Source organism: Mizuhopecten yessoensis, unplaced genomic scaffold, assembly GCF_002113885.1.
Source record: "Mizuhopecten yessoensis strain PY_sf001 unplaced genomic scaffold, ASM211388v2 scaffold4495, whole genome shotgun sequence".
Classification (NCBI taxonomy): domain Eukaryota; kingdom Metazoa; phylum Mollusca; class Bivalvia; order Pectinida; family Pectinidae; genus Mizuhopecten; species Mizuhopecten yessoensis.
This window is the reverse complement of record NW_018405575.1, coordinates 135,825-162,090: the sequence shown is the minus strand read 5'-3', so window position 1 is coordinate 162,090 and position 26,266 is coordinate 135,825. Positions and strand designations below refer to the sequence as shown.

The 26,266-nt window shown below is 36.6% G+C and overlaps 3 protein-coding genes across 3 annotated transcripts; 1 reads left to right on the top strand and 2 right to left on the bottom strand.

The window, feature by feature from the left end:
• Positions 1 to 8,597: 8,597 nt before the first annotated feature.
• LOC110449115 lies at positions 8,598 to 12,946 on the bottom strand. The gene is made up of 2 exons (XM_021495748.1): positions 12,766 to 12,946; positions 8,598 to 10,985 (listed from the first exon to the last, which is right to left on the bottom strand). The coding sequence occupies exon 2, from the start codon at positions 10,923 to 10,925 to the stop codon at positions 9,168 to 9,170; it is 1,758 nt and encodes a 585-aa protein (XP_021351423.1). The 5' UTR covers positions 10,926 to 10,985; positions 12,766 to 12,946; the 3' UTR covers positions 8,598 to 9,167.
• A 2,004-nt stretch (positions 12,947 to 14,950) lies between these two features.
• On the bottom strand, positions 14,951 to 18,300 carry LOC110449113 (proline-rich protein 36-like). Its single transcript, XM_021495745.1, has 2 exons — positions 18,283 to 18,300; positions 14,951 to 17,437 (listed from the first exon to the last, which is right to left on the bottom strand). The coding sequence occupies exons 1-2, from the start codon at positions 18,298 to 18,300 to the stop codon at positions 14,951 to 14,953; spliced, it is 2,505 nt and encodes an 834-aa protein (XP_021351420.1).
• Positions 18,301 to 21,186: 2,886 nt separating this feature from the next.
• LOC110449105 lies at positions 21,187 to 22,100 on the top strand. Its single transcript, XM_021495735.1, has one exon. The coding sequence runs from the start codon at positions 21,205 to 21,207 to the stop codon at positions 22,069 to 22,071; it is 867 nt and encodes a 288-aa protein (XP_021351410.1). The 5' UTR covers positions 21,187 to 21,204; the 3' UTR covers positions 22,072 to 22,100.
• Positions 22,101 to 26,266: the final 4,166 nt, after the last annotated feature.

The window sequence follows — 26,266 nt, the reverse complement described above, 5'->3', positions numbered from 1 at the left end:
AATTGCATTTGCTAAATATTTTTAGAATGGTTAGATTTCCTCTCTATTCCGTACACATTGTGAGCATTATATATAATCTGCAAAGTGGCTAAGCCAAAAACCTGAAGGATGCACAATCCTTGAGGTAACGTTGAATCTAAGATATAATTAATGTTTGTAAATTTTTGACAAATTTCAAAAATTACTTCTAACATCATCACAACCACAAGGGGGTACCAATTGAAGTTATATAAACAAGGAACGCGACAAAACATCAGGATATATTCATTTCACAATTATTTTTTAATTTAGTATTTAACATGTAATGGTTGAAATAAACTAGAAACACTCACCTAAACATACAAAAAGGGGGTTTGTACGCCAAATATTCAATTTGATACACAAACATAAATGTACCTGCCATTCACTATCGATAAATATCTTTTTGTTACAAATCAACTTATAATGACAGAGCTTTGGTATCATCAGCAATGGACAATTTGCAAATTTCAAAAATAATAACAAATCATGTTATTCTCACTCAACCTTTATTCATACAATACATGTTTAACAGGACTGACAGCAGAAGAAAATTTTTAAAATCCTTCAGCAGGAATATAGAGGTTTCCAAACGAGTGCTGGACGGTTATCATGTTCATCTAAATCGTATTAAATCATCTTCAAAATGTATAAAGACACGAAGTTTAAAATTTAAAAATGAAGAAACGAAAGTTAGATAAACGTGATAACTAGCTACCACAAGTTTGGGGACCTGTTCCTCCCACAACGTTCGTGTTTTATTTAAAAAAAAAACCCACATGTTTGCCTTGGAAAATACACCATGTGAGTTTAGAATGGGGTAAACAATTGCCATGGAGCATGACGTGACAATGGAAAATGACGTCTAAAAGCTTTGTTACGTGACGTCATAAATCAAAGATTGATCAATGAAATCAAGTCCAGGGTGTAACCCACTAGTGGATAAACAAAAATGTTTACTAACTCCTGGCAGGTTAATTTGATGTGTATCGGATGTGCTTCATTAATTCTGAATTACAACTCATTATTATAATTAATGGAAAAAGCAGCACTTTATCATTCTTCCTAAAATGCTTCAGGAAAACAAGATACACAAAATATATATGCCTTACTGTAAACCTAATACAGAAATAGGAAGATTACTATCAAACCAGAAATATTGAGATAAAAAACTGGGGAAATCTTTAGACCAAAACTAAGCACACTGCAATATCTCAAAAAATGAAGCAATTTGAGTGGAATTGTTTTCACAAAACTGTATTCACAGAAGCAAAATTGCAATGAATGAATAGATCCGATGGAAGATGTCATTTTTGTGAAAACATAGAACCACTTTGTCATCGGTTTTACAATTGTAATTATGTACAGCAGTTTATATCACATGTAGAACTTCATATATCTAATAATCTTTTGTAGAAATGAGAAGAAATATCTACTTGGGGTTTAGGAAGATGACCAAAATAATTTATTTTACAGTTACAATAAATATGAAATATACCATTATGAAGGTTCGAAATATAGTGAAATACCATTCCAAGAACATGAATATCACTTCTGCATTTGCAATGTTTAAAGAAATTTTATTACATGATATAGGAATTTATCTTAGATCGAAGAAACCAATAAATGAAGAATATTTTTACAGTGTATGCCATCAAAGAATCCCTTATATGAGGTAGTATTATATGTACATGTATGTTGATATAGTGTAACTATTATACTAAAGTGTTACGCTGCTGAATATAGTGTAACTATGTATAAATACAAATGTGTGTATTTGATATTTATATGGTTGTATAGTGCAACTGATGCAGTAAAATGTCATTAATAGCATAAAATGTGAAAGTGAACAATATATTAAAGCTGAGAGTGATATATTATAACTCTGCGTGGTGTATTTTTACTTTGAGCGGGTGATATAGTACAACTTTGATTGTGGTATAGTATAGCTCTGAGAGTGGTATATTAAAGCTCTGATTGCGGCATATTAAAGCTCTGATTATGGTATATAAAAGCCCTGAGTGTCGTATATTATATCTCTGAGTGTGGTATATTATAGCTCTGAGTGTGATATGGTATAGCTCTGATCTTTTTATACAATAGCTCTGAGTGGTATATTATCGCCTTGATTGTGTTATATTATAGCTCTGAGTGTGGTATATTATAGCTCGGATTGTGGTATATTATAGCTCTGATTGTGGTATATTATAGCTCTGAGTGTGGTATATTATAGCTCTGAGTGTGATATGGTATAGCTCTGATCTTTTTATACTTTAGTTCTGAGTGGTATATTATCGCCTTGATTGTGTTATATTATAGCTCTGAGTGTGGTATATTATCGCTCTGATTGTGGTATATTATAGCTCTGAATGTGGTATATAATAGCTCTGATTGTGGTAGTATAGCTCTGATTATGGTATATTATAGCTTTGAGTAAGGTATATTATAGCTCTGAGTGTAATATATTATAGATCTGAGTGTGGTAAATTATAGCTCTGATTGTGGTAGATTATAGATGAAGGATGGTATATCATAGCTGTTTTGGTGTGGTTTATTATAGCTCTGAGTGTGGTGTTTTATAGCTGCTGTGAACTTTAGGGGTGTAATTCATCAGTTTGATGTGTATGTTATATGCTCATCATAAAATGTTTATCAATTTCATATTTTGAATAATACAGTGACAATCGTAATTCAAACATAATCACAAAACAAAAGTTGATTAAAAAATATAACATATTGTGTATTTAAAAAACACGTTTGTGCTTTAGAAAAGAAAAAAAAAGGAAAGGATGATTATATAAAACATGACATTTTTCTGCAAATGAAAAAAAAAAAGAAAAAAAAAAAGATAATGTGATAAGTATTGGCTTTAACATGTCATTCATCATTCCTTCTAACCAAGAACGTAACAAATTAGCAACCATGACATAAAGTCTGCTTTTAATTTCTACCCATATGTCACTCCAATAATAGATAATAGCTAGTATGCAAACAAAAATCATGATAACAATCAACGCTTCTAGAATCGATGCCACTAAGTTACAATAATACGTCACTTTGATCTTCTTTGACAGGTCAGTGTCAGTTGATGTTTCCCGTTTATTCCCCAGTTTTGTCTTCCCTCCTGCAGACATCAGTGTAGTGTCTCTAAGCCAGTGTTGGGGGTCTCTCAATTTGTTTAGTGGCTGTTCGGCAATCTCACTGGCGAGTTGATCCTCCATGTTTAGGTACATGGCCACTAAAACTTCACTAGAAGCGTATTCCTCGAGGTAGGTCATGATTTGGATGAGACAGTTGCATTCTGTAACGCTGTCTTTGTGTTCATTGGCCGATATTTTACAAAAGTCGACGTTGCAGATTCCTAAAGGAGATAGTCTTTCACTTATTTGGTTAAAGAAATCTCGAGCCTTTTCGTGCTCTTCTGCTTTCTATTTCATCACGGCATATACATCTTTGAACAACTCACGGAGCTCCGCTGCTTTCTCATTAACAGTGATAAAGCTATGATTCAATGGCTGACGTATCTTACAATAATTACATCCTAAAATGTTACATTGCCTACAAAACCATTGTAATTCATGAGACGGATGTTCTACACAAGATTTCTCCTGACTTCGCATGAGAATGCTATATAATCTCGCATCTATGTCAGCTATACGATATGCTTCATGACTCGGGCACGGAGCGGTTTCATCATCGTGTACTTTGCAGGCAAAACAGAGCCATTTTTTACATCCAAGACAAAGGAATGGAGCGTGGGTGCTCTGACAGGGTCCAGACTCACATGAATGTCGGGAGTTTTTCATGTCCAGTAGCTGATCCAAGGGGATGGAGCATTGAGGCAGATTATCAATTGTGACATTCATTGACGGATACAGCTTCCTGCAGATCGGGCATGGTGCCAATCGCTTGCCACATTTTTTGTAATGATTTTTGATGCAGTTAAAGCAGAACACATGTCTACAATCCAGTCTCCTTGGTGAGTTTAGGCGACTGAGGCAAATAGCACATTCCAACAGCTTCTCTTCATCTCTTACATCCAGTGAGTCTGCCATCTTGCAGGTTCTAAAAAATACGTTTAAATATCTCCATAAAACTATATATATTATAGATCTTAATGAAAACATTATTAAAATTATATCAGTCAAAGTATACGTGCAATGCACAATGTATTTTCATTCTCCAGTGTAGTTTAACATTCAGTTCGTAAATTCGAGTACAAGAATACTGTCCAATTAAACTCCTTCATTTTTTTCCAATCATTTTCTTGGTTCATGTTGTCAACGCATTTAATTACCTCGTTACAACATTTTAGCCTTTTCTTTTACTTTGGATGCAGTTGGACTGGATCAGATCACATACATTTTGTATAATCTGCTATTTTGCAATTCGCTAGGTTCGTATTAATAGCTTCGTATTCGCATTCAGTAGACCCACGAAAGTATATTTTTAACTCACCAAAATTTTCTTTGAAATTTGGATTTGAAAGGATATGGTTATTTAGCATGTGTTTTTATTCTTCAACTTTGAAGGCAAATGCTAATTGATTTCTGAAATTGCAATATCAAGAGTCAAGTGAAAGCCCTCATATTAAATATCTGTACAGTAGCTGAATGATAAGCGCAATTAGTGCCATTACAGTTGATAAAGTTGATATGAAGAGAGTTAAAATCATATAATAATATCCACTGTCATGTGATCTTACAACTAGGGCAATATCATGACAGTAATGGTCATGTGACGACAGTTTAAGACATATTATGACAGTCAAGATCATGTGACAAGAGTTATGGTCAAATCATGACAGAAAATGACAGTAAGGGTCATGTTACGACATTTTAGGGAATATCATGACAGTTAGGGCCATGTGGCATCAGCTAAGGGCATATCATGACAGTAAGCGTCATGTGGTGACAGTTAAGGTCATATAACAGTCAGGGTCACGTGATGACACCTAAGGGCATTTCATGACAGTAAGGATCATGTGACGTCAGTTAAAGTCATATCATGATAGTAAGAGTCATGTGAAAGACAGTTAAGGGCATATCATGACAGTTAGGGACATTTGGCATCCGCTAAGGTTATATTATGACATTAAGAGTCATGCGACGACAGCTTAGGTTATATCAAAACAGTAAGAATCACGTGGCAACAGTTTAGGGTATATATAATAATAATAATAATAATAATAATAATATACATCATTTATATAGCGCCCTATATAATTTGTAAAATTACTCTATGGCGCTTTACAACATATGGATAATAGTAATGGTTATAATTGTGAAAACAAACAACAAAGGCTTGCAATCACTTTCATACATTTAACAAGCAATGTGCACATAATTGAACAAATAAAAGGGTGGTATTTACATGACGTCTTTGCAAAGATTCTAAAATGCAGACGTGAAGAGGTGAGTTTTTATGTCCCTCTTGAACTTGGCCAGGGTATTTGACTTCCTAATAGCAGATGGTAAGCTATTCCACAACGTAGCCGAAACCCTTCCGTAGGCCACAGTACGTGATTTTGGGACACACAACAAAGATTCTGACTCCGACCGCAGTGATATTGAAGGCTGATACAGGGTAACAAGTTCCTGTAGGTACTGAGGAACTGTTCCATTCAGTGCCTTGTATGTGTATACCAGATTTTGTACTGCGACCTGTATCGTCAAGTAACCAGTGCAACGAATAAAGCGCAGGTGTGATGTGCTCTCTCTTTCGAGTACGAGTAACTAGCCGTGTTGCAGTGTTCTGGACCCTCTGCAGACGAATTGTTAGTTTGTCAGATATACCATAGAGCAGGACGTTACCATAATCCAACCGAGAGGTAACAAGAGAATGCACCAAAATCTTGCATGCATCTGCAGTTAGAAACTGCCGAGTACAGCCGATGTTCCTGATCTGGTAGTAACAGGATTTGGCAATAGCGTTCACTTGTTTCTCCATGTTCAGAGAACTGTAAAAGTATACCCCTAGGTTTTTAACAGCTGGAACAGTCTCAATAGTTCTGGCACCAACCTTGAGCTGGAGAGCCATTGTTTGCTGACACTTTGGGGAAAAGACGATAAGTTCCGTCTTTTCCTGATTAAGTTTAAGCATGTTGGCGTTCATCCAGATACTGATATCTGTCAGACAAGCTTCCAGACTTTCTGAGACTGTATTCCAACTGTCCTGTGGTTTTATAACCATGTACATTTGTGTGTCATCAGCATAGCAATGATATCACGACAGTAAGAGTCACGTGACGACGGCTTAGGGTATATCATGACATTAACAGTTATGTGACGAAAGCTAAGGTCATATCAAGACAGTAAGGCCATGCGATGGCAGCTAAATGCATATCATGGCAAGAATCTGTGTTTTACGTTAACACAATGTTCATCGTTGATTATGTCCGGCATGGAATCAAACATTACAGTTATTATTGATACCCTTTCAATTTAAATCATCTCATAGAAAACTTACCATTTACTGATCGTTAGCAAGTATTTAAGTGTTAAAATACGTAGACGTGTTGAGAATGGTTATTGAGTTAGTTGTCTTCAAAACAATTGAAGAATTTTCGAAAAATATCCGATAATTCACAAATTATTTCTGTGCTTTTTTTGCTGAAATTTGATCTTTTAAAACTAAAATAGATTAAAGCTTTGATTCAATGTTGACATGAAGCTAACACTTTTTGAGCAAATGGACCAAAACTAAACATGCCCCACTTGTATTAAGTATCTCAAAGTTGAGGAACATCTCATACATTTTCAAAGCCATCGGGAATCGCCATGCTGAAGAGATTCCGCAGCAGCATAAAATCAATTAAAAGTTTAAATATAGGTAAACGTATCATTCAATCAGGTATAACTAAATACAAACCATCGAGGCGTGGATTGTAGTGGAAAGCTCTGTTATCGTTCGTCAGCTTCCTTGTCTGTCCAACATGTCCCAAACAATGACCTAACAGCGCCTCTATATCAAATACAAAGTATACAGACCAATATATCAGAGCCACGTCGGTTAAGTGACGTACCTAGTGTTCTATTTTAAAATGAATGAGTTATATTTATAGCTATGGGTTAAACCCACTAATCTGACAGTTCATTGTGTGTATTGACGACAAAGGACTGTTTATCGGTAGTGCACATATGTGTGGTTTCCTCGGTGTGCTTTTTAATTACGCGTGCGCTACATTAATTCAATACCAAGTCAGTATATAATATTATCGCCAATACTATGGTGATATCAAAACGTTATCGGATAGATATTTTCAACTATTATTGGAATGATATCGTCAATCCATAACGGTCTTTAGAGCTCAAATGATGTCGCTAATAGCATGATGAAATAATTTTGTTATAAGTAATCAATTCAGTTTGAATAGATAACATCACAAATTCATTAAGTTCTTTGGATCTTATATAATGTTGTTAATATCATGATGAAAGTATTTCTATTATGACGAGACAACCAAATTAGTTAGAATTTGCGATATAGTGCCAATTCATAAAGATCTTTGGAGCTCAAGTTATGTAGACAATAACAAGATGAAAGTAATTTGATTATAGTAATATACTCTTTTATTAGTAATCACACATAAAGTTTGAATAGGCGATATAGCCAATTCATAAATATCTTTATAGCATACATTTTGTAGCTTAAAACGTGCTAACTTATTTTTATTATGGTGATATAATCTCTTGAGTTTAAATTAATGATATCACCAATAAACAAATATCTTTTGAGAAACATTATGTAGTTAAAACATTATGAAAGTAGTTTTATTATGGTGATTGGACCCAATCAGTTTGTACTAATGATATCACCTAATTATCAAAATGATTATCACTTTAATGATTTGATGTCAGTCTATCATGGTGATATCGAAAATTATTTTCAGAAACAAACCTGGTTTTATTCGGAACAAGTTCATTTTACTGTAATCAGCAAAAAATACATGTTTGTCACTTCAAGTTGGGCCGATTTAACTGAACCATGGTAGAAATAGCCGGCTGTGTTAATTGTTGCCTCAACCGCCATTTTGAAAACATAGTTAAAGTTTATAATCATATATTCTTATGGTTCGATTTAACCGAGACTTGCTAAAGATAACTAAATGGGGATCTTGATAAAGTGATGGTATTTTTCGGGTCTGTCAATAATATAATATGGCAGCCAATGTTGCAATAATAAAATCCCTTGAAAACCTAATCTCAAATTTAACAGATTTAACTAAAAATTGTTAAGACGACTTATAACTGATGATTCTGACTGTAGTGGGTCAAATCAGAAATCGAATATGGCCACAGCAGTTATTGTTATTTTGAAAACTTAATTCAAATTTAATGGCCTCTGGACAGGAGTCAAGTAGTATTGTTGTCATAGAAATATTGTTTTGGGGTAACTTATATATGGAAAACACCTAGAAATAAATTTAAAGCGTGATTACTTAGGTCACTGGTTAATGAAATATCATAAAACTCACGAAAGTCCATGGACCCTTGGTCTCATCGTTTTGCTTTAATATATAGAGAGAGAGTGACAGGGAAAATGACAAAAATGACATAAACATTTCTTATAAGTTGTTTTATTACTTACAGATACGCAATACAGGGTCAACGAGTACAATATATCATTTATATAGAATTATGCAAACCTCATGAGTTCGGTAAACAATCATGCATATTTTTTTTTATTTTGGAGTGAATCTGCAGAGATGTGAGAAATAAATCACATTTGATTGTTTATTCTTTAAGCGCTAGTGCAGAAATCATCAAAGCTAGATTTTATTACTTTAACCGATTTAAGAATGGTTATATATGCATGCTTATTTTTACTGGTAAATCTGAATTTAGCAAAAGTTATGCATGCCATTGCCAAATTCACTGAATTCAGCAAAACGTATACAATATACATATAGAAATATTTGCATTCAAGCATATTCTAAAGTAAATCAGCAAAGTTATATGATGATGAAAAATATACTTTTCATACAACTTTAAATGAGTACAATTCATCTTCTGATTTTTCAATGAATGTAATCAATCATGGTTTGGTGATCAAATTTGGGTGCTGTCAGCTGATATAAGATTAACAGTGTTCGAACTAAAATTGTCTCATCCAAAAGAGTTCATGTACATTGCAAGGAAATGACCGACTCACTCGAATACTGTTTGCTTTGTACTTTGTAAGCCAGATGTTTTCGCAAGGGCAGTGTCTTCATCTCCAATAGCTTGGCTTAGTGTGCCGCTTAAAGAATTGATCACGTGACGTAACTCCGATAAATTGTCGGAGGGATCCTTCTGTAATTCTTCCTCTATCTCACTTTCTATCTTATCAAACGTTTCCACGATCACTCTTTCCGACGCGTATTGAAGAAGAAAGTGAAGAGTTTTGTTCAAATTATCACATTTATTCATTCTCAAAATACACTCACTGGTGACACTTACAAAATATTTGGATTTTAATATTTTAAAATGGCAGCCACCTTGGATTTTTGACACTTTGCATTTAGTTATTAAATATTCTGCTACTTTTTTTCTTAATTCTTTTGTCTTTTCCTCTATGTTTTCCTTGTATGAATCTGCCTTGGTCGTGATGGTAACCACTTCGTGATGCTCGTGCCTGTGACAACACAACCTGCACGCTATCACATGGCACTCGCAACAGTACGACTCTACGTCATTTTCGGGATGTGTCGTACACGAGGAACATCTGCTCCTCGTCACAATAGCATACAGTGCCGGATCGATGTCTGATGCATTCCATGCTGTGTGAGATTCATCAGTGAGACGCCCCATTGTGCAGGGCGCCATCTTACAGTTGCCACACAACCATTTCCTACACCACACACAGAGCCAGATAACGCCCTCTTCACTCGTACAGACCAAGGACTCACACGCATCGCCGCAAAGAGCAACGGATGGCTCAATGTCGTCGTGTTCACAGGCATCATCATTTCTCTGCATCTGTTCATCGTCGACTATTTTAACGTCCGTTGCTTCCGGTTTTATCTTCACCGAAGAAGTCAAAAGTACCTCGCGTACTTTTTCAAGTAACAGACGTTTTTCTAGCTCCGTCTTTATCCGTTCTTCCAAGTGCAAGGACGTTTCTATTATAACTTTCATCGATCCATATCCCAACAATTTAGAGATCAAAAGTATGAGTTTTTCGCACTCTTCCCATCCAATGTTGCAATGATCTAAAGCCGTGTGACAGTGTCTCACATTCACAAACTCCTTACAACATGAACTTATCAACTTTGTTAGCGTATATTTGTTTTTCGTGTGTTCGTTCTGTTTCTCCTTTAATAATATAATAGTCTTCTCCAACTCAGCACGACATTCATGCACTTTAGCGTCCATTGCCATCAACGAACCATGACCTTCGTGTAGGTTTATTTTGCACAAGTTGCAGGCCAGTGTATTACAACGATTGCAATACCATTCAACGTCAATCTGCGAATGTTCTCTGCACACATTGTGTCTGCTTCTCTTGACGATGTCAAACAGAGTGGGCTCCAGTTCGTGTTGTTGAAAAGCCTCATGCATGCGAAGCGGATTTTTATTTTTGGTGCATGTCGTGGACTTGCAAGTATCACACAACCATAGTCGACACCTAACACATATAAATGGCGCAGGCCTTCGCTCACACTCGGGGTACTCACAGCACTGTTCCGGGCTTTTCCTAATCGACAGGATGTGAAGAAATGGTATCGGACATTTTGGTAAAGATTCTGTGTCCCTACAAGGATTAAGCCAAAAATCTGCCCGACATATTGGACATTTTCCATTGTTCCTGTCTCGTATTTTAAAGTCCGTGTCTATGCATTCGAAACAAAACACGTGGCCACATTGAAGCTGTCTGGGGTCAGAGAGTTCCGACCGGCATATCCCACATTTCAAGATCTCATCCATGTCTGCCTCTGATGGGTCATGCTTTAAGTTGTCTTGGACCAGGTTATTCTGATGTTCATGCTGTAATGACAAATACTAAATATATATAAAAGAATATTTTCCGAATTGTGTCAGGGAACAGAAATATATGGTGTTCTTGGGAAAATCTTTGTAAAGTTAATAAGTCTTATGAAGCACACGCACAATAACTACAGTTATGTACTTATAAACATACATATGTATAGAAGAAAATACCAACGTGTAAACAAAACGGTTACTTACTCTGTATTTTAACCTTTCTTTATTGGAGTGGTATTGGGGTTGATTTAAGCGTTATAGAAAAGACATTTTACATACTGACAAATACGTTTCAATATATAAATTTATATATCATACATTTGTGTTGACTGGTTTTTGAGGTGTATGGCAAGTTATTCAGATGAAATCGATTTTACTACCCCATCTTGTACTTTGTCTTGCAGAATAATTGCAATAAAGATTTATTTCTGAGAATAACTTAACATATATTGCATTTCATTCAACGGAATAATATGAATATATTGTCATAAAAATCATTAAATACTCCTTAAAGGAGTTCGATTTTTTCAGTAGTGCAATAATAAGGAAAATTCAATGAAATAACCACGACAACAATGTGTCTGTAATTATCGCCACTAATCGCACGTATACTGAACGCACCAGTGTATAGTGTGTATTCCATACACCGATATCTGTTCTAGTTAAATGACAAAGAAATAAAATGATATTGTAAATGGAAAATAACCATAATGGGCAGGTTTAGCACTGCAAGCTTTGTGCAACCGTTTTAAACGACAGTGGGTGTTATCATATTCAGCTGAAGTATACAAATAGATAAGAGGGTGAGGTGTCATGCTCTTGTGTGCCTATCAATGGTAGGGGCAAGGAAATTTCAAGTGAATGACTCCCATTATATGTGAAAAGCATCGTCGCAAGATTGATCTTTTCTATCACGAAAATCAATATACATATGTAAATATAGCATTTGCATTATTTTAGATGCATACATCAACAAGAGTCAACAAAACCATAATTCGTACTCAAAGTCGGTAACAGTGGTGGTGAAGGTGGGATATATTTACAAGGAGACTCTTAAATTATAATCCAATACGTTATAGACTACAACATGTTAGACAACGTTTCTTACTTCAATGAAAGCAAGCGTGTACACACAACACTACGGGTATACAGTGACTTTGTACGGGACGTACATTGTACGTGTATATGGTTAAACAGTAATTTGTTACGGGTATGCATGTGTATAGTGAAATGCAAGCTTTTTTGTACAGAACCTCTTTTATTGTATACAACATACGGGTACCTGCATGTATGTGTATACATTTAAATCATGATGGCGGGTATGTTTGCTTTAATAGATCCGACAATGTAAAATTTGATTATTGTATTACTCACTTCACGTCTACATCATACAGATACGCCCGTTTGTGTTATTCTGTAGACGTTATATATAGCTGACTTAATGTTGACTACGGACATTATCGGGTATTATGTTTTATTTCCTGATTGTGAAGTTAACAATGCTTTTGTTACGGTCAGAAAATAAAGTAGTGCATCTAGTTACATGAATTAACACAATGACATATCACCAGGTTGGCGTTCATTTAGGAGAACATTCTTAAACATGTCTATTCCTTCATTCCCCACATTCATCCACCTAGCACAGTTCGCAAGTACACAAGTTTAGGACACATACGTGTTACCTATAAATAGGTTGTGTATTTACATTAAATACATACTTCCACAACGGTCAGCCATTATTCGAAAATTTCAATTTCCATTCGTTATCATATTCAACACTTACGTTTGCTTCAGTCGTTTTTGTTGATCAATTTCCAGTCTATTTTGTGTTAATCAGGTGTTCATTTCACGCCAGAATGTTAATGTTAATAGGTGACTTTTAGTAACGTGGTGCAACACAGAAGACAGTTGACAGGCGAGTATCTATGACCTATTTTAAAACGAACCGGAAACCTGTTTAACATTATAACACTTAGAGGCGGTCCGATTTATTGCCGGTTATACATAAAAGTAGCAGTTAACTGTTGTACCACTGAATGTTGTTCGAACGGTTCAATACGTATTAAGCTATAATATCAGAAATGTATTTCGTACACACAATATGTAGTGGTTACCTAAACAAGATATACTATTATAGACAGTTGTTGGATATACATTTTATATATTAAAGACACATTGATTACAAACACACTTTGTTCATACAATATATTGTTGTGGCATGTACATATTTATACAGGCACAGTGCGGAATTAATATTATAAACTGTTTCTATTTTACAACAATTATGAAAAAAGTTTTCACAATGCGGAATTACAAATACATACAAGCTATAATGGATCAGAAATCGAATATGGCAACAGCGGTTATTGTTGTTTTGAAAACTTAATTCAAACTTAATGGCCTCTGGACAGGAGTCAAGTAGTATGGTTTACATAGAAATATTGTTTTGAGTAACTTATATATAGAAAACACTTAGAAATAAATTTAAAGCATGATTACTTAGGTCACTGGTTAATGAAATATCATAAAACTCACGAAAGTCCATGGACCCTTGGTCTCATCGTTTACTAGTATATATAGAGAGAGCCAGTGACAGGGAAAATGACAAAAATGACAAAAATATTTCTCATAAGTTGTTTTATTACTTACAGATACGAAAAACAGGGTCAACGAGTACATTATATTATTAATATAGAATTATTCAGACCTTTATGAGTCGGGTAAACAATTATGCATATTATTTTTAACCTTTTTTATTGGAGTTTTATGGGGCTGATTTAAGCGTTATAGAAAAGAAATTTCACATACTGACAGATACGTTTCAATATATATAGATTTATATAACATACATTTGTGTTGACTTGTTTTGGGACATATGGCAAGTTATTCAGATGAAATCGATTTTACTACCCCATCTTGTACTTTGTCTTGTAGAATGAATGCAGTAATAATTTATTTCTGAGAATAACTTATCATATATTGCATTTCATTCAACGGAATAATATGAATATTTTGTCATAACAATCATTAAATACTCCTTAAAGGAGTTAATTTTTTTCAGTAGTGCAATAATAAGAAAAATTCAATGAAATAGCCACGACAACAATGTGTCTATAATTATCGCCACTAATCGTACGTATACTGAACACATCAGTGTACAGTGTTGTATTCCATACACCGATCTCTGTTATAGTTCAATGACAAAGAAATAAAATGATATTGTAAATGGAAAATAACCATAATGGGCAGGTTTAGCACTGCAAGCTTTGTGCAACCGTTTTAAACGACAGTGGGTGTTATCATATTCAGCTGAAGTATACAAATAAATAAGAGTGTGAGGTGTCATACTCTTGTGTGCCTATCGAGGGAGAAGAGCAAGGAAAAAAATACAAGTGAATGACTCCCATTATATGTGAAAAGCATCGTCGCATGATTGATCTTTTCTATTATGAAAATCTATATACATATATATATATATGGGGCAAAGAAGTAATTCCAACAGTGTGGACAAGTTTAGGTTGTCAAATTTTCGGAGCTATCCGCTCCTTTTCAAGACACAGTGAAACTGAACTGTTAAATGTACATATACATCATATTACAAAAAGATAGAATTGATATACTATAATTGAAAATATGGCTATTATATAAAACCAATAGTCCCCTCGGCTAAAGACAGCTGAAGGCAGCAATTAAGCTGAGAGCATCGCGGACAAGGAACGCTGATATAGAGGACCTATACTTGCGCAAGATGCACTATCATATAAAGTGAGTCAACGAGAGATATCAAAAACGTGGAAAGTATGGAAAGTAATTCGTATCCTACGGACATACCTCCATTAGGATCCAGTGTTATACGGAATTTTACCTTCTATATTACTTCTTTGACCAAAACATATATATATAAATATATCATTTGCATTATTTTAGATGCATACAACAACAAGAGTCAATAAAACAATAATTCGAACTCAAAGTCGATAACAGTGGTGGTGAAGGTGGGAGTCGGTAACAGTGGTGGTAAAGGTGGGAGTCGGTAACAGTGGTGGTGAAGGTGGGAGTCGGTAACAGTGGTGGTGAAGGTGGGAGTCGATAACAGTGGTGGTGAAGGTGGGAGTCGGTAACAGTGGTGGTGAAGGTGGGAGTCGGTAACAGTGGTGGTGAAGGTGGGAGTCGGTAACAGTGGTGGTGAAGGTGGGAGTCGGTAACAGTGGTGGTGAAGGTGGGAGTCGGTAACAGTGGTGGTGAAGGTGGGAGTCGGTAACAGTGGTGGTGAAGGTGGGAGTCGGTAACAGTGGTGGTGAAGGTGGGAGTCGGTAACAGTGGTGGTGAAGGTGGGAGTCGGTAACAGTGGTGGTGAAGGTGGGAGTCGGTAACAGTGGTGGTGAAGGTGGGAGTCGGTAACAGTGGTGGTGAAGGTGGGAGTCGGTAACAGTGGTGGTGAAGGTGGGAGTCGGTAACAGTGGTGGTGAAGGTGGGAGTCGGTAACAGTGGTGGTGAAGGTGGGAGTCGGTAACAGTGGTGGTGAAGGTGGGAGTCGGTAACAGTGGTGGTGAAGGTGGGAGTCGGTAACAGTGGTGGTGAAGGTGGGAGTCGGTAACAGTGGTGGTGAAGGTGGGAGTCGATAACAGTGGTGGTGAAGGTGGGAGTCGGTAACAGTGGTGGTGAAGGTGGGAGTCGGTAACAGTGGTGGTGAAGGTGGGAGTCGATAACAGTGGTGGTGAAGGTGGGAGTCGATAACAGTGGTGGTGAAGGTGGGAGTCGATAACAGTGGTGGTGAAGGTGGGAGTCGATAACAGTGGTGGTGAAGGTGGGAGTCGATAACAGTGGTGGTGAAGGTGGGAGTCGATAACAGTGGTGGTGAAGGTGGGAGTCGATAACAGTGGTGGTGAAGGTGGGAGTCGATAACAGTGGTGGTGAAGGTGGGAGTCGATAACAGTGGTGGTGAAGGTGGGAGTCGATAACAGTGGTGGTGAAGGTGGGAGTCGGTAACAGTGGTGGTGAAGGTGGGAGTCGGTAACAGTGGTGGTGAAGGTGGGAGTCGATAACAGTGGTGGTGAAGGTGGGAGTCGATAACAGTGGTGGTGAAGGTGGGAGTCGATAACAGTGGTGGTGAAGGTGGGAGTCGATAACAGTGGTGGTGAAGGTGGGAGTCGATAACAGTGGTGGTGAAGGTGGGAGTCGATAACAGTGGTGGTGAAGGTGGGAGTCGATAACAGTGGTGGTGAAGGTGGGAGTCGATAACAGTGGTGGTGAAGGTGGGAGTCGATAACAGTGGTGGTGAAGGTGGGAGTCGATAACAGTGGTGGTGAAGGTGGGAGTCGATAACAGTGGTGGTGAAGGTGGGAGTCGATAACAGTGGTGGTGAAGGTGGGAGTCGATAACAGTGGTGGTGAAGGTGGGAGTCGATAACAGTGGTGGTGAAGGTGGGAGTCGATAACAGTGGTGGTGAAGGTGGGAGTCGATAACAGTGGTGGTGAAGGTGGGAGTCGATAACAGTGGTGGTGAAGGTGGGAGTCGATAACAGTGGTGGTGAAGGTGGGAGTCGATAACAGTGGTGGTGAAGGTGGGAGTCGATAACAGTGGTGGTGAAGGTGGGAGTCGATAACAGTGGTGGTGAAGGTGGGAGTCGATAACAGTGGTGGTGAAGGTGGGAGTCGATAACAGTGGTGGTGAAGGTGGGAGTCGATAACAGTGGTGGTGAAGGTGGGAGTCGATAACAGTGGTGGTGAAGGTGGGAGTCGATAACAGTGGTGGTGAAGGTGGGAGTCGATAACAGTGGTGGTGAAGGTGGGAGTCGATAACAGTGGTGGTGAAGGTGGGAGTCGATAACAGTGGTGGTGAAGGTGGGAGTCGATAACAGTGGTGGTGAAGGTGGGAGTCGATAACAGTGGTGGTGAAGGTGGGAGTCGATAACAGTGGTGGTGAAGGTGGGAGTCGATAACAGTGGTGGTGAAGGTGGGAGTCGATAACAGTGGTGGTGAAGGTGGGAGTCGATAACAGTGGTGGTGAAGGTGGGAGTCGATAACAGTGGTGGTGAAGGTGGGAGTCGATAACAGTGGTGGTGAAGGTGGGAGTCGATAACAGTGGTGGTGAAGGTGGGAGTCGGTAACAGTGGTGGTGAAGGTGGGAGTCGATAACAGTGGTGGTGAAGGTGGGAGTCGGTAACAGTGGTGGTGAAGGTGGGAGTCGATAACAGTGGTGGTGAAGGTGGGAGTCGGTAACAGTGGTGGTGAAGGTGGGAGTCGATAACAGTGGTGGTGAAGGTGGGAGTCGGTAACAGTGGTGGTGAAGGTGGGAGTCGATAACAGTGGTGGTGAAGGTGGGAGTCGGTAACAGTGGTGGTGAAGGTGGGAGTGGATAACAGTGGTGGTGAAGGTGGGAGTCGGTAACAGTGGTGGTGAAGGTGGGAGTCGGTAACAGTGGTGGTGAAGTTGGGATATATTTACAAGGAGACTCTTAAATTATAATCCAATATGTTATGAAATACAACATGTTAGACAACGGTTCTTACTTTAATGAAAACAAGCGTGTACACAAAACACTAAGGGTATACAGTGACTTTGTACGGGACGTACATTGTACGTGTTATTTGTTACGGGTATGCATGTGTATAGTGATATGCTAGTTTTATTGTGCAAAACCTGTTTTATTGTATAGAACAAAAGGGTACCTGCATGTATGTGTATACATTTAAATCATGATGGTGGATATGTTTGCTTTAATAGAATTGAACAATTTACAATTTTATTATTGTATTACTCACTTCACGTCTACATCATACCGATACACATGTTTGTGTTATTCTGTAGACGCTATATGCAGCAGACTAATGTCGACTATGGACAATATCGGGTATTGTGTTTCATTTCCAGATCATGAAGTTAACATTGCTTTTGTTACGGTCAGAAAATAAAGTAGTGCATCTAGTTACATGAATAAACACAATGACAAATCACCAGTTCGGCATTCATTTAGGTAAACATTCTTAAACATGTTTATTCGTGCTTTCGCCACTTTCATCCACCTATCACAGTTCGCAAGTACACAATTTTGGGACACATACGTGTTATCTATACATAGGTTGTGTATTTACATTGACCTTATACTTCCGTAAGGGTCAGCCATTATTCAAAAGATTTTATTTCCAAATGTAAGGATATTTAACAATTACGTATGGTTCAATCTTTTTAAATAGTTATAAGGTGACTTTTAGTAACAACTGTCGTTTTCCCAAAAGGTTTGCGGTGCAACACAGAAGACAGTTGACAGCTAAGTATGTATGACCTATTTTAAAACGTACCGGAAATCTGTTCAGCATTATAACTCTTATAGGGGGCCCAGTTCTTATTTCCTCAAAACAGGAAACATTATTGAGTTTTCTTAAATACGTCAGTTTTGTTCATATTTGTTTTCTGTACACATTGCAGGTTAAAAATAAAAGTAGCAGACCACTGAATGTTGTTAGAACGGTTTAATACGTATTAAGCTATAATATCAGAAATGTATTTCGTACACACAATATGTAGTGGTTACCTACACAAGATATAATACTTTAGACAGTTGTTGGATATACATTTTATATAATAAAGATACAATGATAACAAATACACTTTGTTCATACAATATACAGGCACAGTGCGGAATTAATAATATAAACTGTATTTATTTTACAACAATTATGAAACAAGTCTTCACAATGCGGAATTACAAATACATACAAGCTATAACGGGTAATACATTGATTGTACATTAAGATACAAAAAATATTTTTTGTACATATAAGATGAAGTTTTTTAATATTTTTATACAATTTATTTCCATATTCAGGATGCAGTAGTTACATCTATATGCATTGTATTTACGAGAATGGTTATTAATTACTAACCTTTTTTTACACACAAATACAATTGTAACAAATGCACTTTACACTGACAGGATAAAGTAACAGTCAAATATGTAATTACATATTTTATACGTCTCGTATATTCATATTATCTGGATATATAGGCTTTTGCCTGCGTCCAGTATTGTTATACTGTATGATATTTATATTATATAAATTCAATATATGTTCAGTGGAATGATACATTACCCATGTGCGCTATTGTCTAATTAACAATAAATTTAGTGGCTAAAGATTAATCATTGTACAACGTTTTACCAGAAGACTCTAACTGAAACACAAGTTCCGTATGGAATCTGCTTTGGTCGGATATCCTATCCCTAATCGGGCCAGGTGAGCTTATGGCATGATGCGCGTCCGTCGTTCGTCCGGCGTCAACTTTTTACTTTACACAACTTCTTCTCAGTAACCAAAGGTCTAGTGTGATGTTATTTGGCCAGTAACAATCTATGATGAAGGGATACCAAGTTTGTTCAAATAAATTATATTCATCGATTTTCAAGGTCACAGGGGTCAAATATGTTAATATCTTTAAAAAAAAACTCTTCTGAAACACCAAGAGGCCTAGGGTGTTGATAGTTGGTCAGTAACGTGCTGAAATGAAGGGCTATCAAGTTTGTTCAAATGAATAACCCTGGTTTATATTTAAGGTCACAGGGGTCAAATATGTTAAAATCTGTAAACAACCTCTTTTGAATAACCAAGAGGCCTAGCGTACTAAAATTTGGCCAGTAACTTGCTGGGATGAAGGGCTTCAAAGTTTGTTCAAATAAATGATCTTGAATCATAGTCAAGGTCACAGGGTTAAAATATGTTTAAAACCTTTAAACAACTTCTTCTGAATAACCAAGAGGCCTAGGGTGATGATAGTTGGCCAGTAACGTGCTGAAATGAAGGGCTATCAATTTTTGTTCAAATAAATGACCCTTGTTTATATTTAAGGTTACAGGGGTCAAATTTGTTAAAATCTTTAAACAACTTCTTCTGAATAACCAAGAGGCCTAGGGTGACGATATTTTGCCAGTTACATGCCGGGTTTGAACGGCTTTTAACTTTGTTCAAATAAATGACCTTGAATCATACTCAAGGTCACTGGGGTCAAATATGTTAAAAAACATTTAAACAACTTCTTATGATTAACCGAAAGACCCAGGGTTCTTTAATTTGGCCAGTAACATGCTGGGAAGAAGGGCTACCAAGTTTGTGCAAATGAATGACCTTGATATATATTCAAGGTCACAGAGGTCAAATATGTTTAAAACCTTTGAATGACCTCTGAATAAGCAAAAGACCAAGGTTAATGATATTTCATCTTTAAATGATTGGTTCTGTATAACCAAAAAGTCCAGGGTAATGGTATTTTGCTAGAAGCATGCTTGGTTGGAAGACTGTTCAACCCTAATGTCCTTGATCGACATTCAAGGTCACGGGCGTCATGTATTTAAAACCTTTAATAGGTTCTTATGAATCAAACATTGATATTCAGCATGTAGTTGTATTTTAGTCCACTTTTTAGATTACAAGTGTGAGATTAATACCAGGTGAGCGATTCCGGCCCATTGGACCTCTTGTTAAATCTTAAAAAACACATTTCAGAGCAATCCAATCAAAACGTATGAACTATGGCCTTGCTTTTTTATTACATGCACCTCGGGACTAAGTAAGCATAATCTAAATATATACTTGGTATTTAAACTTATCAAAGTCGTGTGATAACTTTTAGAATATCTGAAATAGGTAAGTAGTTTGTGTGCTAATAGATTCTGCTTAAAATAATAATTTCAATACTTCTGTTTATAACAGATATCTAAAACAAGTGTATTAGCAATTTTTAAGTGTGATGCTATATTTATATAAACTGTCAACATAGCCTGTGTATGTGGCGAATTTATTTTTGTGTGTGTGAGAATTCTGCTTTCAAAATTTATTTTATCATTTCACAGACAACTCATAAGAACAAAATGCAACGAGACGATCAACTCCACTCCATGATGGAAAAAATTGAAAAGCTAGTCACTTGTCCAAATTGTCGAACTCGCTACAATAATCCTAAAATTTTACCATGTGGACATAGCTTTTGCTGCAACTGTTTGAAACAGGTGCTCATACCAGACGGACAGAACTGTCGGAGCTGCCCAATCCCAAGTTGTAAACAGAAATTCGTTCTGCCTCATGAGAATGATGTAGGAAACCTTCCTAAAAACACTGTTATCAACAACCTCATTCATATTTGTCAAAAAAAACGAACAGTAAAATGAGCGATGTAGTCTACATCGACAACAACGAGCAGTTACACTTTGTATTGATTGCAACAAACGCATGTGCGTAGACTGCACAGAGATGCATAAAAGTATCATGGTTCCACACACAATACTACCCATTGACAAAACGAAACATGCGGGCATCAAAAAGGTATTGGATTCATCTGATAGAAGTCAAGTATGTCAAACACATCATGACAAACTCGTCACTTTCTACTGCAAGACCTGCAATGTGACATACTGCGCCAAATGTGAATATCACGCCTCACATGATACCGAAACGATTCCGACAGCTGCGAGGTACGTACGGAAACATTTACAACAATATATCGCTGCCCAAAGTCCAGTAGTAGCCCAGATAAGGGATAGGATAGCCGACTACAGCAGATTCCAAACGGAACTTGTGTCTCAGTTAGAGTCATCTCGTAAAACGTTGTACAATTTTTCGGGACTTCTCGCAGACTCTATTCGTCAAAAAGCAAGAGCTGTAGATGAAGAGTTGAAACAGCTTTTCACGGCTCAAAAGAGAGACTCGTTTATCATCATCAAGCAGTTGGAAGACGAAGAGGCTGTTGGAAAAAGTTTTATAAATGATATTCTGGCATCATTGAATTACGGCAGCACTGTTCAGCTGGTCCGATCAATGTCAGGCTTCGACAAAAGGTACGGAGATATCGTTACTCTTCCTCCACACTTACTTGATCCAGCCATGAAACCTATGTTTCAGTTCAAACCTTCATCTGACACGAAACCAATAACAGAGTTCGTTATTGGGTCCATTTGTGGACATCAGCCAGTCACTCAAGGTCAAACAAAGTTAAGAGACCAAGCATCTTGGGATGAAAGATACTACAAACGACAAAGTAAAAGTGACCAATCATCTTGGAATGACAGTTACTTCGGACGACAAAATAAATCGAAATAAGTTATTATTGATAGCTTTTCTTTACCGTAAAAAGGCATCTGAAAATAATAAATATATACTTTTTTGTTAATTAGGGTTTTTCCATGTACTGTGATGAAATCATTTAACTTTTACTGCAATTTAACTTTTAACAATTGTTTTAACAGTTTGTCTGTGTTGTAAAATGTTCCGATTTTTTGTGTTATAAAATTATTATCCAAAATGTTGATTTATGCTATTTTGTGGATGAAAATATATCACGTATGAGAAAATAGATTCCACACCTTTACATTCAAATTGTAAAACTGCCTAATTAGGATGCATGTAAAGAAAAAATGGCATGACTTCTCTCATAAACCAAATGCTTTTGAACGGCAAGCATAGTCTGCACCAGAAGACAAATCCATATACATATGAAGGTCACCAATAATCGAAAACATATGGTAAATGACGGTAGGTATTAGAATATCATTTACGGAAAACATGTCGTGTCTGTGATCTTACTTTACCTTGCTAATAACATGATTTTGTGTGGCGAATAAAATTAAGAATGTAAACTAGATAAATAATGCAAACCTATGATATTGTTTACATCACTGTTAATGTTGTGTTTCACTAATAAAAGCTTTGATAATACAAAAAAAAATTGTCCGCGTCTTCATTTCTTATCTTATGACGCTTGACTTGTAAATCATGCTACGTTATTGTCTATTCCAACATTGCCTGGTTTACCAAACAACAACAACAAAAACACATACTGCGTATCTAACAGTTTAGTACTATGTTTCAGAAAGGTCGACAAAATCAACTGATCAAGTTACGGATTTAGTTAGATGAGTAATACATTTTCTTAATTTGCTGTTAAACATTTCTAGATTCATTTAGATACTTTAAATTTTAGTGTTACTCTCTGTATTCAAAACTTTATTGCTTCTTATGACACGATCTTTTTACACAACCAGTAAGTTTGTATGTGATGTTTCGATGACTAGTACGGTATGTACACTGCCACCTTCATTAGCCATATGTCTGATGAAGGTGACAGTTTACATACCGTAATATTCATCGAAAAGTCACATAGAAACTCTTATTGGTTGTGTAATCCATACTTACCAATCTGAAGAAAATGTTTAGTTTTAATGTTTCTATTTTCACATTGGTAACAAGGGTAAACTTTGAAGAAATATAGATGTATGTTCCTGTAACTGCGTCTAAGTCGATGACCACAGCAACGCGCAGAGCTGAACTCTTTCGTGATGGTATTCTTCCGCGTTTCGCTATTAAAAGTTAAGGGAAAGTAACATGGGACATATGACCATGTAATACGATGAAATATATATAAGCATACAACACGAGGCACTGTTGACTCAATATTAACCGAGTGAACGTGTGTTTAGGACGACAGATTGAAAAATTTCTCTTTATCTAAGATCATATCTGATCACAGTTAACATGGTTAGAGCAGCATATGACCATTTTGACCACTCTGGACTCATCAGTGGAATGACAGGTTAAAAACAATGAAAATCTTTGTCTGAAGTGTTTGGCAATAAAAGTAGAAAAAAGTGCCTAAACATTTGATAATGTTATAAATAAATAACTTCTATTTTGTTTGTTTATTTCATCCTTATAATTTCTCATAAAAGGCCAACAAGGTATGGGTTTTCTTGATATAAGGTTACATTTGTTGTCAGTGGTACGGTGATCTTTTATGAATGGAATGTTTTATAAATATATACACGCAATTTGAATATAATGACGTAATGACGGAGCATAACTTGACACAAACATTGAATGTAAAAAAACGCCCCTAACACAGCAAAGGCAGTTCGCACCTCGGACTAGTTACATATTCATATAACATTCTTTTGTCAAGAGTATTGTTGAACGAGGACTTTGGCTAATGGTGATGTTTTCACAAATACAGAAATAATTAACGAAGGTAAGTATTGTTATAAGTGTAGTATATCATGACTAAAGCTAACATTGTAAATGTAATTGTAGGAGGATCTATTTTAAGCATAAATAATCTCTAAAATCAATGTCTGCGTTTCACACAGTTGAAAGCACAGAGTCAAATGTTTAAGTTATAAAAAAACTAGCTTTTGAGTCTTTTAGTTCACATATGAAACAGTAAATATAATACATTATTTTATAAACTGGTATACATTATTTCTAATTTGTAGTTCTTACGTCCCTAATGTTTTTTTTGATATTGTTAAATTAATATATTTCCTGGTACAGCTAATCACTAAGTGCTAAGTATTGTTGACTCTGGGTGAAAATTTGTACAAACTATTTATTGTTCTAATAGGGAAGAAAATATATGGCGTTCCATTATCTACACAGCAAACTCTGAATAAGTCTATAATTCACACATTCCCAACAAGTACATTTTTACTCAATGAAATCATGGTTTAAAATAGGTCTTGAATTCTTTTATCTGCAAAATGGGTACTTTCAGGTCGTTACGTGTGTATATATGCACACGTTAGTATATGAAGAAGGACGTAAATGCTATTCAACCAGTTGGAATGTTATTGTCTTCTACAATAGAAGTTCAAGAGGTATATGTTCGTGATCTTGTGAGCTAATAATAATACTGCAGCTCTCGGGGCAATACACTTTTGTACTAATATCCTTCTGTAACATTTAATTCTGAAACATTAACTATTTCGTTTGTTTGTTTATTCTTCGGACCAGGTGAGCTAAAACTTTAAGTGATATTGAACTTAAGAATTCGTATTTAATTATCTACATTTAAATCAAAATGAAAAAAGTTGCAGGCCCCCAGGTGGTCCCACGTGATCTGTCTCTTAAGTTGACAGGAGATGAATCATAAAAGGGGAAATTGAGGTTTAATGCCGTACCGCAGCGTCCGTCGTCTGTCCGTCAACAGATTTATTGATTTTGATCAAATTAAGCCTGGATTATCCTTGGGCAAAGAGAACTCAATTTTGTATAAATGAAGGGTGTGGCTCCTCTGGGTGCTGGGGGCGGAGCCGAATAGGGGATTTGAGGTTATTTTTTTTAAAAATACTTTTTCTTCTGTACCATTGGATGGATTTTAACCAAATGTGGCCTGGATCATCCTGGGGCTAAGAGGACTCCATTTTGTATAAACAAAGGGTGTGGCCCCTCTGGGTGCTGTGGGAAGTGGCCAAAAGGGGGAATTGGAGGTTAAAATCTTAAAAAAAATTCTCCTTTAGTTCCATTGGAGGGATTTTATCCAAATTGGGGACTAAACTTTGTATTAAATGAGGGTGCGGTGCCTCTGGGAACTGAATGGCGGGGCCCAATAGCGGAATTCGAAATGTTAAAATGTTCAAAATCCTTCTTTGTTATACTATTGGAACGATTTTATCAATTGGCCTGAAGCATCTTTGGGCAGAGGGCACTTATTTTGAATGAACGGAGAGTGTGGCCTCTTTAGGTGCAGAGAGGCGTGGCCCAAAAGGGCAATTTTAGATTTAAATCTTCAATTTTTATGATTGGAGTGATTTTAACCAAATGTGGTCCAGGGCATCATTTTGCAAGGGAACTCAATTTCAAAACAAAATGTAGTCCCCCTGGGAGTAAACGGGAAGGCCAAGTAGGGGAAATATAATAATAAATGTTTAAAATCCTTTTCCATCAGTTTATTGGATAGATTTTAACCAAATTTTGTGTAGAGTATCCTTTGACAAAGGGACTAAATTTTGTATAAATAGATGGTTACTTTTAGGGGGCAGAGGGGCGGGCACAATAGGGGAAATTGAGGTTTATCCACCCCAATTAATGGGGGCAGAAAGAAGGGACCTAATAAGAGACGGGTGTTGCTGAGAGACAAAGCCAATACTTGGAAATAGTTGAAAATCTATGTCTAAAATGTTCAGCATGCAAAAATTCCAAAAATCGTAATTACAGTCGAAAAATGAGCCACAGAAAAGGGGTTAAGCTTAAAATTGGTAACAACGAGGTGTTCACTAAAAAAAAGCAAAATAACACATTCCACCCGTTTGAATGTCATTTTCTGGCACCGGTGCCAGTCAAGTAAAAATGTATTTGCTACATGACCACTTCTTTTATTGGACGTTTATGTTGTAGTTTATAAACATCTGATAAAATATTGTATTTCAATATATTTAACAGTTTCAATAATGGCCTCCCAAGAACCATTGACAGAGGTGGAGGAAATTCTAAGATGTGGAATATGTTTACAAGGTTTCACAGATCC